Consider the following 17,225-nt stretch of genomic DNA (forward strand, 5'->3'; position numbering starts at 1 on the left):
CTGCATTTCCCCCCCCCAAAAAAAACCATACACTTTTTAAATTCATAATGACAAAAACTGAATATGATGGCTAAATGTGCTCCCTGATGCCGGTGATGTAAAGCTGCAGCAACTTTTTACTTTTTCCAATTTGAGATTCTGTGTGGAAACTGGTTATTCTTTGACTTCTTTCTCAAACAGGGTAGAAAAGCTTACATGAAGTCAACCAGAAATTGCCCAAAGAAAAAAAAAAAGAAAAAGAAGAAGAAATAAAAGACACAATTGTTTGAAATGTAGGGAGATTTTATTTTACTCAAAAAGAAGCTGTTCATTTGTTGTTCAGATCAAACCAAACTAAATTTGTCTGAATCTGACGGCGCCCAGCAGGTTTGGCAGAAACCCGTCTGGGACTGTGACTGTGACAGCACAGTGCAGAGAGAGAGAGAGAGAAGTGTTTGGCACAATGAATGTGAGCTACTCTGAAGAAAAATATGTCAGAATGGCAAGAAGTCTCTTCAGAGATTCAGGCGAGACTTCTAACATCTATGCCTTGGAGAATTTAAACTGTCTTCAAAAAGAGATAAAACCCAAGCAGACGAAACATGAAAGAATGGATTTTTACAACTAAAAGATGAACTAATGTTGTTGCAGTTGGTTAGGAAAAATAAACTTATGTAGTTAGACTTGTAAAACCTTCAATTTTATTGAGACACCTAAATTCCCAACTGCATTATAGGTATAAAAATAAAAGATTTAGCATTCCTTGAAGGAATGCATATCTCTCATCACCTTTCATGCCCTAATATTTTAACTACAATTATCCTGTGTTAAAAAATGATGGTTTATGTATATGTAAAAAACAAAAACAAGGGTTACGCACAAAGAAATGTGTTGGGGTGACCCTGAAATACTATCAGCATAAAATTTAGCTCTGTAGCTGCAAAAGTGGCTGAGTAATGGCCATTTATGTGTTTGCTAAAGCTAATTAGCTGATTAGCCATTTTGGATTTATTCCAAAGGTTTATTAGTTGTACATGCAATGATATTTTTCTGAAAGTTTTATCAAAACTAGTTCATCCAGTAGTTCATTAGATGTTTTGCTAACAGACAGATTTGACTCCAACATCTAATAGCAAAGTTTTAAACAAAAGAAATGTTACACAATATTTACTGCATGGATTTCCAGTTGCAAAAAAGCTTGGGTGTCTAAAAGTATACCTTTCCTCTTATCATTTGTTTTCTTGTGTTGTCCTAAAGAAGGTCACTTTTGTCACATGATGCGTGAAGCTATATTAACATCAAGAGATGTGACCAGGGCGACAGGTGGAGCAGTGTTTAGAGCTGTTGCCTCTCAGCAAGAAGGCTGCATATTCACAACCCTGCTGAGTCTGTTCTGATTTCTTCCAAAAAACATGTTAGGTTTACCTGTACCTCTAAAATGTCACTAGGTGTGAGTGTGCGTGTGAATTGTCTGTCCTGGTTGCCTCTATGAGGTTCTCGGCTGGACTGGCCAGGGTGTACCCCACCTCTCGCTCAATGACCACTGGAGACAGGAACCAGCTTGCTGCAAACCTGCACAGAAAGTTGGGTAAATCAAATAAATGAATGGAAATGAGACTATTACAGAGTGTCAAGACATTTGACATGTAGCTGACTGTTTAACAAAAACCACCAAAAAGCCTGCTTACATGATGCAGGATGATGTAATATTCATTGCTGTCTTTGCTTATCTGAACCTACTGAATTTGTTGTGGAGCAGATATAAACATGGACTGAGGAAAGGAGACCAGGCAGGCCTTAAGAGCCTTTTTGCTTGCTTTACATCTGTACATGCTGGGGGAACAGCTTTATTCTAATGGCTTACGATGTATATGAAGAGATAATGAGAATGTGTTCTGTCCTGATAGGAGGGGATGACGACATCAATGGGAAACATCTCTGGTCTTTTCAGGGGGATCTCTCTGTGTCTATTCCACCATGATAGATCTTCATCTTGTGGGCCATTTGACCTGCGTTGGTTCGGGCTGAGTGAATCCCTGGGAAATAAGCACTCATTCGTTTGGCTCCAAAACTGCCCATTTTTTTAGAGATGTGGACCACCGGGGTGGACGAGTCTCGCCCGTGTCCTTTCACTCCTGGGTGATGCACAGGAAATGACTGAAATTGCATGTTCTGAAGAGCTGGGACAAAGCAACAATCTGAGCAAACAGAGTCCTGTGTGGCAAAAGTGGAGTTTGCGCCCAGCATGGTGTGGCGGGATGTAGCGGGGTAGGATTCACCAACTCTTGGCTGCTTTCGCTGCTGCCATTAGCATTAACATTGTTTTCACACATCCCCTCATCTTCTGCTGGTTCCACGCCCCCCTCCCCTCCCCCCTCCACCCTTCTCTCCTCCACCACGTCTCCATCCTCCCGCCCTCCATCCTCCCTGCCTGGCTGCGTCCTCTCTTTCCTGTTCTTGCTGCAGTGTTGCTATAGCAACGGAGAAATGTGGGAATACCTCCGTCCTTCAGAGCACTGAAGAGAGAAAGAGAGAGAGGGAGAGAGAGAGAGACAGAGAGAGAGAGAGAGAGAGAGAGAGAGAGAGAGGGAGAGAGAGAGAGAGGTGGAGAGGTGGAGAGGAAAGGGGAAAGGATAGGGGGACAAACAGAGTTTTTAGGAGAAAGCTAAAAAGAGGGGAAGAATGGGTCTTTGCTCCTGACTGTTCGACTCCCACATGAAAAGCGGCCTCGCATTGATATTCAGCCTCTGTGATGAAGAAGACGCCACAGTTGTCAGGCTTAAGGGTCGCTCATGTGGGTGGGTGGGGGTAGGTGGGTGGGTGGGTTCCACGGGAGATGGCACATTATCGCACAGCCGTGGCGTAGCTTCACGCCGAGCCTTACGCACATCATTTGTTTGACGATCCACGCATTCTGGATGTCTCCATTTGTAGTGAGGCTGCAGTTTCCATGACAACACCTAGACTAAAATAGCAGCCCCCCCCCGCGCTCAGGACACAAAAAGGACACCTGAAAGTGCAGAGGACAGAAGGGACGAGGAGACCCCCCCCCCACCACCACCACCCTTGCTTCTTTTCTCCATCCACCCCGCTCTCTTCCACATCCTCCCTCTACACTCATAACTGTTCGTTTCTGATCTCGGGCCGCATTCTTTTCGGGCTGAGACGTCCCATAATGCTCGTCTCCATTCATCATATGGATTGAGGCACATGTGAGCCTCCACCTTCACACACACGCATCCGCACACACACCCATCACATCTCCGCCCACGTCTTATCTCCCGTTTTCAGTCTCTCGGTCACCCTGCAACAGATTCTGTCAACATGCATCAACCTCTGTGTTGCCACGGCAACGCTTCTGAAATCACTACAACTATTTGAACCATGACAAAAAACAAACAAGCACAACAGCCACTTGAGAGGGAGTTTAAAATAAAAAAATGATGGTGTGTGTTTGTGTGTATGTTTTATGTCTGTACATGTTTTGTGACCCTTCAGTGAACTTGTATGAACTACCATTTTGGGGGTAAGATGCACATCATCATCATCATGATCATCATGACTCAAGTGTGTGCTCTGGGGTCCATATGGGGAAACTCCTTTCTTCTGCTCAGACTGTGTGTGTGAGGTGGGGATGGTGGGGGGGTATGCTGATGAGTGCAGGTGGACTCACTGACCCATTGATGCAGGTTTGTGGCTTTGCAAAGCCAGCCAGTGTCACCTACCATGTGCCAGTGTTGTTTTGTGTGTGTTTCAAGCAAATAAGCCTTCCTCAGTGAGCTGAACTTCCTGATGCACGGAAAATTTGCAACTTACTGCAGCATTCTGTCCAACATGTGATTGAGGAACAAATTCGCTCTTTTGCCATCCAAGAAATAGCTGCCATCAGAAATGTGAAACCGTCATGGAGCTCATTGATGTACATGAAATGATTTGATCTGGACCCCCCTCAGGTCTCCAGGTACATTTTCCTCCTATTTAAACCAAACTTGACCCTGTGACAGAGGGTCGATTATTCCAGGGTGTACCCCTCTTCTCTCCCATGTTATCTGCTTGGATAGGATGCTTGATTGTTTGTTTGTCTGTTTGCAAAATATTTAATTTTAATTTAATATTTTATCAGTGGATGTACAACAACTGATTAACTTTTACAGTCAACCAAATTTAAGATGCAAATCAACTTTTGAAAACACAACAATGCCTATAACTCTATAGCCTATAACGTTTGGTGTGCTGGTAGCAGACTGCCGACTTGGACACATACTCCTGTGAGACCCCGTATGAGATTGAGCATAACATTATTTTCAAAGTTTGACCAAAATGGCTACAATTCTGTCCCTTCTCATCATAAGATGATTTTAGTTTAAATTTCTGGCATAAAAGGGCAATATGTATTTCTTCAAGGAATGGTAAGCCTTTATTTTAAAAAAAAAAGGTTACTCTCCCAGGCCGGATTTGTAAATTTAATCAGTAACTTGGTTAATTTTACACTTGTTTTATATGATGCAAATGTGTGCGGCTTAAAATCTTCACTCTCATCCATCTCATTATATCACATGACGCTGCTTCCACACTACCTCATACCTACAGAAATGCTAAGTAAGAGAAAACACAGCAGGACCTGTAATTGTGGGGCCAAACCCACAGCGGATGACGTAGCAGGTTTTAATGAGTGTTTGCGGCCCAGAGGCCAGTGTTTAAGTGCGTACATCTGTGTTTATACTCAAGAGAATACAATCTGCGAAGCCAGGTGGGTGCATCTTAGCCATATCTTTGTCACTGCGGTAAAAAACACAGAGTGCCCTTAAGAACATGTGACTGACTGAGCCTTTCGAGTGCAACCATCCATGTTTTGTCTGTCTCGTTGTCTGTCAGGTCAGGTACCCAGCAGGGAACTGGCAGACGCAGTGATTCGAGGACCAGTTGATGATGAAGTTCAGTGGGAGCAGAAACTCTTGAAGAAAGAAGGAGGAAAGGACAAAGTCAGGTAGGTGGACTGGTCAACATCAACAAAACAAGAATTTGCTGACACTTTGTATATGTTTGAAAAGATGTGTGACGCACAGCAGCCTGTGTAAATCAGCAAAATATGTCCAAATATCTTTAAATAAGTACATCCTTTATTTAGATTTTACTGCTATGATATATTGATGTGTATGTTTAAAGAAATGTTTGAGTCTACATGACAAAGACTCATTGTATAACTTTTGCTGGTGTAATTATTATTAATATTATTTTTTATATATCTGACATAGCAGAGGAAACTTATAAAGTAAGCCAAGGTTGATGAATCAAGAAGATGCAGAAGTTGCAGACAAGTTTGGCCTGTTTCTACCTTCTCTGCTGCATCTGCCTGACCGAGTGCCGACAGCTGAAGTTTGTCATTGCTGTAAGTGTGCTCATCTCCCCTTTATGCTCAAATCGACAATTGTAGTTGCATTTCGTATTTCAGTTTCACACTCATCTGTTCTTTTTAAACCAGTAAGACATCACACGCGAGATGTTTGCAAAGTGTTACTGACGGCATTTATTTGCTGTACAGCGTGATTTTACCATAATCTGGCAGCTTCTTTTGATTCGCATTGTTGCTGATTACACTGCCTTTTTCTGCCCAGTGAGTATTATTTTATTTACTCTTTTATCACAAAGGATTACTCTGAGCCTAACCCGCGACAGTGTTGAGCATATCTCTCCCAGACACTGCAGCTTTCTTCATAAACCTCTTTATGTAACACTTCAGTACACAGTTGAATTACATAAAGAGACACTGCACACAAAAGCACTTGCACGTCTCTTTTTCAAGTACTGCTCAAATTTGGTATTATTAAATGTCATATTTCCTCATTTGTATTTTTGAACAAAAGATGAAAACTGTTAAAATAAGTCACTTTTATTTTTATGTAAAATAACAGGAGGTCAGTTTAGAGATTGAGGTTTATTATATAAAAGCTTTCTCACATCACGATCCAATGGCTGTGCATCTTATCAGCCTCCTTTTGGGTGTGACTTTTAGATTTTATTGTTTTCATAAGTTATTTTGTAGCATCAAATGTGACATAAAGTGGTCACAAAATGGTTCTGCTAAAAGTTGATGATCTTCAGCCCTCGGCACTGCAAGCTTTAATATCTGGATTGCCAAAATACAAAATTACTGGATTTGCTATATTTTACAAAATGCGGAAATCAATGTTTTTTTCTGTAAAATTGTATGATTCACATATATTAAAATGTAACAAAAATAAGCTTTATTACTGAAACTAATGCTGTTTAGCACATCTGTGAAGACATATTTAAATATACTATTTTTAAACTCTTAAACTTTTAAAAAAATGTTTTTATCTGGGTTATCTTTCATATTATTGACTTGTTACTTTATTAATTCTTCATTTATATAGTTTAATTTTTTTCTGTTTTCTTTTACCTTTTATTATGTGTCTTTCTTGCTTTTTTTGCATTTACTTGAAAATTTCTTTCATCTTTATTTTGATCAATAACTTTCCTGTTGCAACAATGTGAATTTTCCTGCTGAGGGACAAATAATGTTCTATTCAATTCTAGTCAATTATATTTTCAACCCTTGGAGCACACAATAATAAACATACTTTTTGTATGTAGTCTCTGCACAGGTGCCATAAAATCATCTTCAAAATTAAATGAAAAAAAAGTTACTTAAATCATAACAATTGCTATGAACAAGTAAAACAATGTCTTAAAAAAGATTAATGAACAATTACATAAGCACTGTTTAGAACACTCTATTGCTACATACCAGAAGACATAAAACCTGATTAAACAACGTTTTTAGAACATGGCTGGATTGCAGCAATTTTGACACTTGGTATTTATTGGCACATGCTCAGCATAGACTGGTCGTTGCAGTCACATGGTGAGAGTGTGGTGCAATCTTATTGTTTGTAGTAAGAGCAGTGGACAGATTCAACACACATACAGAAGCAGCCGTGTCACCAAAAGTGTAATTGAACTTACTTGGAGTGCTAAGAGCGCAGTGTGGTGTGAAAGGGTCATAGTCTAGGCAAGAAGCCAGTGTGGCCAGTCCTGCTTCTCATTCTCAACAACCAGATCACGCTGGTTTGCGTGGGCCCCACATCATGGATCAACACATTATCACTGATATGTTGCCACAGGACTGCCACGCTCCATCCAGAACCCTGAAACCCCACCACTACGATAATAAACCACTGCAACCTTGCTACAGTAATTTTGTGCATCCTTAAAACCATTGATAATCTTTCATAACTTGTCACAAGTAATAGAAAGCCCACTAAATTTTTAACACCTGAACAAATCGCCAAGTCTTTTCAAAGCCCATTTATGTTCTGGCTGATTTTTCAACATCGTAGCAGGGCTGTCATCCAGTGTGAAGCGGGACATTAGTAGATAAAGTCCATAGAAGGTCACACTGTGTTGCAAGCACATGAAAAGCATGCAGAGCACTTCCAATAGCTGCGCCCCTTTTTACACAATTATAGCAGATCCATAGAATAGAATGATAGAAACTAATATATCAATAGAATTACAAGCATGGTGGTGTCGCTTGACAAAAACACCAGAAGGACTGAGGCTGATCAAATAAAGTTTTACCTACAAGTTACTAATTATGTAGAAAATCGTGTTTTTTTTTGTTTCTTTAGTGATGTGAGACCTTAACATTCTGTTAAATGTACAGCAAACACCAGAATGGCTAAAAAACAAGAAAAAGAAAGAAAGAAAAAAGCACTGCAACGGTCCAGTCAAAGTTCTGACCTCAGCCTGATTGAAACACTGTGGCAGGACCTTAAGAATGAATGCCCACAAACTTCAATGAACTGAAGTAATGTTGTCAAGAAGAGTGGGCCAAAATTCCTTCACAATGAGAGACTGATAAAGTCCTACAGAAAACACCTACTGAGAGTTATTGCTGCTAAAGGTGCTTCTACAAGCTGCCGCACCGTGGGGTGGACTTTTGGCTTAATTTTTGTTTAATAAATAAGGACATGGAAGTATCTGGAGTTTGTTTTAGTACACTCTATGTCAGGCTTGAATACTTTTAGAACCTGGTAAAGATCGGATTATTTTACTACCTCCTGATGCCTAAAACCCCAGAAATGAAAGAGGGTGGTCTTTTTTTCTCCCCATGACAGTATTGCCTGACAGCTTTTAATTCTTTGCTCTCGTGCAGTGCAGTTCATACTGATTCTAAAACCTCCTGCGTGTCATGTTTGTGTTATTGCACTCATGATCTGCTTCAAAACGCAACAACAAAATAGCTGTGTTGATTTGATTTGTGGTCTGCAGTCAAGATTGTTTGTAAAAGAAGGTCAGATGACAAGGAGTGAACCAGATAGGTTCATAAATTCACCTTTGGGTTGTAGTATCTGAGAAGGTGAGTCTCCTTCAAATTAATGTTGGTATTTTATTATATTTATTACATTAAATAAAACAGCGACTCTTCCTGACAGCACCTTCATAAATTTCTTATATATACAGAATTTCACAGGATATTGAACATGCTGGACCTACATCCAAATCCAAAATTGATTAAAGATGCTCCGAACAAAGCTTCAGCCTTGCTTCTTTTCTCTTTCTGGGAAGCAGTCCAAGGGTTGGAAATTAATTTTTACTGTTGCCCATCTTGAATCCAGGGAAAACATTTTAATGACATACCTGCACAGAAAGTATACAAGAGCTACTTTCCTGGAAAAGAGCAAGCCCCTCACTAACAAGAAAGCCATTAATTCACAGAAAAACGAGGCTTGAACTCACTGTGAGATTTGTTGCAGCATGTATTGCCTCTAATTGTTTATTCTTCTCATTTTTCCGTTTTGCAGTGAAATGGTTCACTTCAAATATCAATCTATATATTAATTTGACTTCAACATTAATAACACTAATGGAGCAGTTTGTGTGAGCACAGGGACTCCTGGGGGCCACAAATCCAGACTGATCTGTTGGCAGCTATGGGTTTCTATTTATGACTTCTGTCTCAGGGTGGATTTCTCCCCCTGAAGTACACGAGCAAAGGATGAAGCAGCACGATATCTGAATTCATGCGATAACATCTGTTCTGACTTTTAAGGTGTTCCGACACGGCGATCGATCGCCTATTGAGTCGTACCCCAGGGATCCACATGGGGAGGAAGTGTGGGCTCAGGGCTTTGGACAGCTTACTGAGGTACATAGTGCTACTCTGTGTTTCTGTCAATTTCTTTCTTTTTTTTTTTTTACAAGCAGGAGTAAGTAACCAAAAACAACTACATCTGTAGGGTTTTTAGACATGTAAGGTGTATAAAATCCGTCCGTCCAGCCAGTCTTCAGCATGAATTAAGCTAAAGCATAGAAACATTTGACAAAACACACATAAAATAATAGGTGAAAAATACAAGGTAAGTAAATATTCCCTAGCATTTTAACACTAAAAAAACCATTAAAAAAATAGCTAAAACAAGCTCTTAAAGTTTTGCAGTTGAATAAAGATAGAAAGAGATCAATACATCTGGCACAAAGCAAAGTGTCATATTTTACAAATTAGGCACAAATATTTAATTGTTTTCTCAGAGTATAAATGCTGAGTCAGCATTTATGTTTTTGTTTTCCTGTTGTTGTTTTTTTTTTTTTTTCTTTCAGTACAGTTTTTACAGTTTAACTACTTCTGCGTACTTTGTTTTAATTTAGTCGTTCATTTATCAGAACGTTCAGCTAATTCAGGAAACGAGTGCTATCATTTTAGGTTTTTGTAACTTTTATGCTTTTCAAAACTTTCTTTACAAATATTGTTCCAGTTAAAATACATTGAAATCTCTTTAATTTAAAAAAAAAACATTATTATCTTTGAAATCTGCCTCGGCATACTTGCTCTATTTTTGTAATTTGTGCTGCTTTTAGCTTTTAGGAAGCATTCTGCTATTTTTTAGCTTTTAGCCAGCATTATAGTACTTTTAGCTTTTATCTAACTGTTCTTTAGCTTCTAGATAGTCTTTTGCTACTTTTACCTTTTAGGTTAGTGTTTTGTCACTTTTGGCTTTTGTTTTAAACTCAGTTTCATCTTCTTCAACAAATTTCAGCAAAGCAATTCAGCACTCTGGATTCACACTTCATTTTCACACAAAATGCAAATTCTCCAGTTTAATTAAATTTATAAAATTTGGCTGTGCAGTTCCTCTGTAATCACTTTTTACAAACAGGCAGACAAATATTACATCTTATTTACAACTTCTGCAAGCACAACAACAAATTCAAAAGAGAACATTGTGTTGATGCTCTTTGTCTAACAATGAATTGGGGTAAATTAAAATTTATTTCATGTCTTTTGTAAAATGTTGTCTAGCTCCAAAACATGACAGAGTGACACACACAAAAGCCACTAGTCCATACTCTAGTTTCTAATGAAACTTTACAGAAAGATTTGACATTAAATTTATTAAATACAACAACAACATACATGCAAACATACTGTTTATTATGACTTTATATTAAAAGAGTAGTTAAGTTTTTGGGAAGTGGGGTTCTGTGGAAAAGGTTATAAGCAATTATTATCTTACTGGTTGTAGATAGCTCTTCAAACAACTTTAGTTTGATGAAATAGAATTTAATTCTGTTCAGATTGGCAATCTAATGACTATTAAAAATGGAACAATGATCAAAGTTAAAACAACTTCAGTCATCAACAACAACTAGGTGTTGTCAATGCAGTCAGATCTAAACTGAATTTCTCCAAATTAAAATTGCTCAAAAATTGTTCTGCAACAGGTAAAATATTGATCATTCATAACCTTTCCATAAAACCCCTCTTTAAAAATTTGAACAACACTTTTAAGTTTGAAGCAGAAGAATGCCACGAAGACAAAAATCTTTATAGACTTTTATTTATTATAGACTTTGTTCATTTCTTTGGCAACTGGTTACGGGCTTTGTTATAACAAACTATTATTTATTTTGTGATTTGTGAGGCACAAAAGATTGAGTCCGTTTCTTTTTTTTTTAAATAACCGTGTCAAATAAGTTTATAAATTTGCCAAGTTTTCAAGTAAAATAAATGTTTTTCCTAGATAGTTGACAGCTCTTTTGGTATTTCTATCAGCTGGGTATGAAACAGCAGTTTGAGCTGGGAAGATTTCTACGAAGACGTTACGGAAACTTTCTCGGGGAAGACTATGACAACAAAGAGGTGGGTGAATTTGCTTGTAGATCTATGTTCACATGTTTCTCCCCCCTCACTCTCTTATCTGAATTTCTTTGTTGCACTTGTAATCCGGTTGTGTACCATCTGCAGAGGGTGTGACTGCATGCACTAAGTTAATGAGTATGACACATTGTGGTGATATCACAGCCGTGGCCTTGTTATATGCTGAAACTCGGGGTAATGCAGCCCCTGGGCCCTACAGTTTGTACAGTACACTTGGCAGCATGTATGTTCAGCGCGCCCCTGGGCTGCAGGCTCAGCAAACTGTCATCATGAGAATATGATTTATGCTTCTTTTCTTTCCCCTGATTTTTTCCCATATACTCACTGCCTTTATTGTTTTTTTCTCTTATTGTCTCCTAACCCCCTGCCTCTTTAAACCCTTCCTCTTCTCGCTCTGAAACAACATGCAATTACCATGAAAATAACAACTCCGCTCAGTACTTGTCGTAGGTAATTTGTTGCCAAGTCTTTGTCAACTTGTACCATACCTTTCCCTAAGCTCCTGTGTCTGTTTAGATTTTACAAAAAGAGGGGGCAAAGAGACTATTCTTGGGATCACAGGGACTTCACATCTTATTAGTGCAATTTACTGACTAAAAAACCCTGACATGGAGCGACAGAGTGATATAGATTAGCAAAGGCTGATGTCAGAAGAGATCACAGCAAAACAGATTCACCCCCCTCTTTTTCTCATTTATTTGAGTATCTTTCTCCTTATATAAAGAAAATACTTGAGATCTTTCAAAGAAGTATTCTCTGGAAGGCTAGTAAACTAATAATATCTTACCTGTTGAAGATAGCGTTTTTGTTTACACCAGTGGAAAAACAAAGGTTTTCACTGACCAGATTGACAAGCTAACAGCTTGTCTGTGTAGCAGATTTCTGCTGCTTGCCACTTTATTCTCTGAAATGTCATGGTTCATGCAAATTTGTGGTTCATGCAAATGCCATTTTCTAAACATTTACATTTATTTACATAGAATTCTGTTTTTTTTTGTAAACTCAGAGGGTAGCAGTGATTAGCTTTAGCATTTTCTTTTCAGATGGCTGAAACATCATATTTGTTTCTGCTGGAATAAGCATGTAATATGAAACAGTTGGCAATGTAAAGGTTTGTTAAATAGTGTTTGCATAAACCATTTTGACATTTCTGAAACTGACCTTTGATTGATAAAACAGCGACAAACCAAACACAGAAAGTCATGCAAAAGTGAGGAGGTTTAATATTTGCTGATGTGGTGTTCTTTCACACCAGTATGTCGCTTTTGAGAAAGAACTGTTTTATAAGTCTGAAAAACAATATAAAATGGGCCCTTAGAGTTGGCTTTTCTCTATACTACTTGGCTAGTGACTGATGTGATGGCTGACGAGGTACTATTTGGCAAACATTGCTTCAAGGGTGATTATATATACATATAGTAAAGCAAACTAGTTACCTATTGGAAGAAAAATATTATCAGTACCAGCACATGTGAGGTTTGAATGCCTCTTTCCGCCCATGTTTACATCAGCTATATGTCCGGAGCACCGACTACGACCGCACTCTGATGAGCGCCCAAGCCTGCCTCGCTGGGATGTTCCCTCCTGCCAGGCGCCCGCCTCCCATCATGCCCCAGTTACTCTGGCGTCCCATTCCGGTGCACACCGTCCCCAGGGTCCAGGACAAGGTGGGCTGCTGCAGCAAATAAATATTTCCTTTTCATCCAGCAGCCATACCCAGCTGCATGCATAAATTAATTTGGGTCTTCATCCTTACCCTGGTGTCAGTGTTCACCTCAGCTGTGAACCTGGCTTGCTTCAAATCTGTGTTGTTTTAAAATGTAAAACAAATGTGGGATTTTTTTTCTGTTATTTCAAAATTTTTTAGCTGCTGAAGTCTCCAGGTAAAGACTGTTCGAGGTTCAGGTCCCTGATGACGGAGACCTTTGAGAGTGCGCCCTACCAGAGGTTCCTCAGAGCCCACCAGGTAAGATGGAGCAAAAAAGAGACTCCCCTTCCCCCCCAACACTGGATCAAAAACAATTCCCAGCTTGCATCTCAGATTGTATTTAACACCACTTTTTGTTGAATAAATTTGCTTGTTAACTTGTTAAAAACATCTTTGTAACTCATTGGTTTCCAAACATGAGATTGATCAAAATTGCTTTAAAACTCAGCTGTTTATTTTCTACTTATCAATGCCTTCAGCTCTAAATGAACTCACCAAGTAAAAGTGCACATTTTAGTGAAATATCTATACTTCACAGTTGTTGGTGCCAACGTAATCAGCACTTCCAGTGGACGTGTTAGTTATGCACCATGTCCTCTCACTGATTTTTTTCAGGCACGGTGACTCCAGTGTCTGCAAAAAGCTGCACAGTGCAATTTCTCTCACGTTCTCCGAGACACTAATTAACGGTTGGTTCAAATTAGATGAAGAATTACAATAAAACAGTTTTAATTAAACCGAGCCCCGTGTGCTGCCTGCTGAGGAGGTGTCTGAGATCAGGCCATGGCCTCTTTGTGTTAAATCTCAACACCCTCTGCTGTACCTGTAAGGTATATGCAAGAAGCAGGTGGAGCTGTTTGTCTGATTCGCACAACAAAACCGAATCTCTCAGCTATTTCAGTCTGTTAAACTGAGCAGCTGGCGTGGGCTATTTTGATTTATAAACACCTGCAAAAAGATATTTAATCAGTGTACCAACTAAAAAAGTTTAACGTTAACCATTAAAATGGTAATTAAAGTGAAAGATTCCCTTGAGCATCATCATTAAGAGCTTAAATTGGCCGTTTCTTTGTCTTGTAGAAATTCGTGGAGGCTCTCTCTAACCACACAGGCTACCCCGTGTCCAGACTGGTTGGTAAGAAAATATGGAGAGTCTATGACACACTCACTTGTCAGGTATGTCTCTCAGCAAACACATAAACAATAAAAAGCTTGTCCAAAGACTATACAGTATTGTGCAGAAGTTTTAAACCACCACTATTTATCATCCACCTTTTCCTTTCAGCAGCATGAGATAATGATTTTGTCTGTGTGTTTGTTACTAAATTATGTCATGAACCACTGGATAAATGTTAATGAAGATTCAGAAAATATTCTTTTGGTGTACATCTATAATTGATTAAACTTTTGGTGTCAGTCTATCTAAGACAGGCTGCCACAGCTGATCAACAATAGCCTACCCTGTAATGGATATAACTTGGACAATCTTAAAGATATTAAACTACATTTTGATGTGTTAGTAGCTGAGACTTATTAACAACACATACTTTGAGTGTGACATCGTAGAATACCACATAAGATTGTGCATAATGTTATTGTCAAGGTTTGACAGACGCAGCCACAACTCATTTCTCATTATAAGTATGGTTTTAGTTTAAAACTCTGGCATGGAAAGCAGCAAGCAATATGCATTCCTTTAAGGAATTCTGTGTCTTTAATTTCCTTATATTTCAAAAGTGAAAACAAAAACCCAGCCAAAGTCAAAGAAAAAACTTTGAAAGACTGTCGGAAAGCCCAATGAGGTTTCGATGAAGACCACTTTAAAAGATTCCAAGAAAGTCTGGCTCCTTAAAAGCAATTTCTAAAGAAATGAGGAATGACTCGAGACTTTTGCACAGTACTGTCAATCTAAGCATTAAGACCAAGAATAATTCACCTACTCCAGAGTACTTTGAGTGAAACAGATGAGAGAAACATAAAAAAAACTTTGCTTTTCTTCAACTCATCTCCAAAGAAATGAAAACAGAGGGAAATGTTTTCCTACTTCCAGTCAGACATGAATAGGAGAGCATATGGAAATAGTAATTAAAACATTATGACACGGGTGGATTCTGGGCCAGGTTGAATACTCTCATTCACACTTGCAAAATGAGCATCTGTTATCTTCCAACTAACTCTAAAAATAGATGGAACAACAGAAATGATGTAATGCAACATTTTAAACTTAGTTCCCTTCTGTTTGTGTGTTGTGTTCTGTTATTATTAACAGGATAATGACTGTTTTATTTTTTTATCTTTTACTCTATGCACAGAGAATCCATAACTTGACTCTCCCACGCTGGGCCACCCACGACGTCCTGGAAACCCTGAGGAGAATCGCAACCTTTGAGGTCACATACAGCATCCTCAGTCACAAGCGGAAAGAGAAGGCCAGGCTCTCTGGAGGTGGGAATTCATATCAGAGACGATTCGTTAGCAGAAAGTAAATATTAGAGAACAAAAGCTATGTGCTGGTTAAGGTTTTGTTTTTGCTTCAGACAATATAAAATGCAGGTCTCCCAGAAGAATATTAGCACACTGGAGCTAATAGGACAAAGCTGACAATGCCAAGAAAAAGCAGCTCAATAAGGTCAAAAGGTTGCGTAAATTAATTTGCACTGTCGTTAATTTACCAGGTATTCTGCTAAATGCCATCCTGAGGAACTTCTCTGATGCTGTGGAGCAAGGCCGTCCTCTTAAATTCATCATGTACTCAGCTGTAAGTTCACTGCCTAAATGCATCCTTTTTTGGTGCGTATTCCCAAATTTATCATCTACCCTGCACGCTGCTGCTTCACATCTCCTCACCTCCTTGTCATTCCTAATGCTCGCCCCTCATCCTAGCATGACTCCACACTCATCACCCTCCAGGCAGCTCTGGACGTCTACAACGGGTTCCTTCCTCCCTACGCTGCCTGTCAACTCTTTGAGTTTTACCAGGAGTATGATGGGTAATGACTTCCTTCCAGTTTTTATTTCGTGCACTTTTCTCGTTGCATATTCAAGCAAGCTATCTAGGTCGGATGCACACACACACACACATACACCCACACACACATTTTGGGTTATTACATTCCACTTTTTGGTTGAATGAACCATTCAAACATATTTTCCTTTTCAATCCGATGGAAGCTGGGCATCAGTCCAGCTTCACACTGGTTAAATCAGCGCAGGTTTACATAACACTTCCCACCACTGTGTGTCATCTTGTTGTGTTTGTGCTAATAATTACCCAGATCCTACTCAGTGGAGCTGTATTACCGCAATGAGTCCTGGCGCGACCCCTACCCCAACCCGGTGCCAGGATGCAGCGGGTTAAACCCCTGCCCTTTGTCCATGCTCACTGAGCAGGTGCGGGACGTGATGCCGCAGGAATGGGATGTTGAATGTGGCTACAGGACAAAGTGGTCAAGCACAGGTGGGAACATTTTTCCGTTATTTTTATTTAATCTTGCTTCAGCACAAAAGATCTCAAGTTGCAACAACATTTTTGCCGGTATCTGTATGTCTGTTTATTTTTCTGTACCATTAGCAAAATCTTTCATGAGCCAGAGGACAGATTTGAATGAATCTCCCAGAGAGTAATTATTAGATGTACATCTATAACTGATTAATTTTTGGAGTCAACCCAGTTCAAGATGGCTGCTACAGCTTATCTACCAAGACAAAAAAAATGGCTACAAACTACTCAAAATGACTAATAATGAGGTTAGGTTTATAGAGAGAGTCAGCCTTAACCCATACTCCCAACATTAGCATATCTTGCAAGATGTTGCTATGGTGGCCATCTTAAATTAAATTAATCATGAAAGGCGGTGGGCTATATGCATTCCTTGAAGGAATACTAGGCCTTTATTTACTACATTCATTGTAGGAATTCAGTTTCAGCTGCAATTTGAAAATATAAAAGGTTTTAGTTCTGATATTCACATGTTTTTAATATTTGTCCCCATAGGTATCGTAACAGCTCTTGCAGTGGCGTTGGGACTCCTGGCAGTGGCGCTGTTGTTCAGTATAGGGGTGGCAGTCCACAGGCGGAGAGCATACTACTCCAGGGAAGTGTAGTGCAGATTACTACTACAGCTGTCTTCCAAATAAAAACTACAAAAACAGGGAAGATGTCACTACAAATGATGTACTATGTATTTACATCATTATCATAAGTTTCATGTGGAAGCATTCAGAGCTCTTTTCTTTTCCTGTGAATGTTGTGTATGAATTTTGTTTGTTTCATCCAAATAATACAAATCTGAATGTGCAAAAAATAATCATTTTAAACAGAGAAAAGGATGCAACTCAAAAATAATTGAAATTGTA

General features: G+C 39.1%; 1 protein-coding gene across 2 annotated transcripts; it reads left to right on the forward strand.

Annotated features, from left to right (window-relative positions):
* Positions 1 to 4,777: 4,777 nt before the first annotated feature.
* Positions 4,778 to 17,157, forward strand: LOC108237190 (testicular acid phosphatase homolog). 2 transcript variants are annotated; one of them, XM_017418445.3, is made up of 12 exons: positions 4,778 to 4,966; positions 5,235 to 5,368; positions 9,056 to 9,151; positions 11,057 to 11,143; positions 12,673 to 12,828; positions 13,029 to 13,127; positions 13,950 to 14,045; positions 15,182 to 15,314; positions 15,545 to 15,627; positions 15,753 to 15,859; positions 16,145 to 16,326; positions 16,864 to 17,157. In XM_017418445.3, exons 2-12 carry the CDS (start codon positions 5,279 to 5,281, stop codon positions 16,971 to 16,973), a joined length of 1,239 nt encoding a protein of 412 aa, XP_017273934.1. In that variant the 5' UTR covers positions 4,778 to 4,966; positions 5,235 to 5,278; the 3' UTR covers positions 16,974 to 17,157. The 2 variants fall into 2 exon arrangements, with proteins under 2 accessions (XP_017273934.1, XP_017273935.1); XM_017418446.3 differs by having other exon boundaries at positions 5,238 to 5,368.
* The last annotated feature ends 68 nt before the right edge of the window (positions 17,158 to 17,225 follow it).

Source organism: Kryptolebias marmoratus, linkage group LG17 (assembly GCF_001649575.2).
Source record: "Kryptolebias marmoratus isolate JLee-2015 linkage group LG17, ASM164957v2, whole genome shotgun sequence".
NCBI lineage: Eukaryota > Metazoa > Chordata > Actinopteri > Cyprinodontiformes > Rivulidae > Kryptolebias > Kryptolebias marmoratus.

Coding starts and splice junctions, on each gene's coding strand:
- LOC108237190 (XM_017418445.3), top strand. CDS start 5,279: ATGCAGAAGTTGCAGACAAGTTTGGCCTGTTTCTACCTTCTCTGCTGC. Junction 5,369..9,055: donor AGCTGAAGTTTGTCATTGCT/GTAAGTGTGCTC, acceptor CTGACTTTTAAG/GTGTTCCGACACGGCGATCG. Junction 14,046..15,181: donor ATGACACACTCACTTGTCAG/GTATGTCTCTCA, acceptor CTCTATGCACAG/AGAATCCATAACTTGACTCT.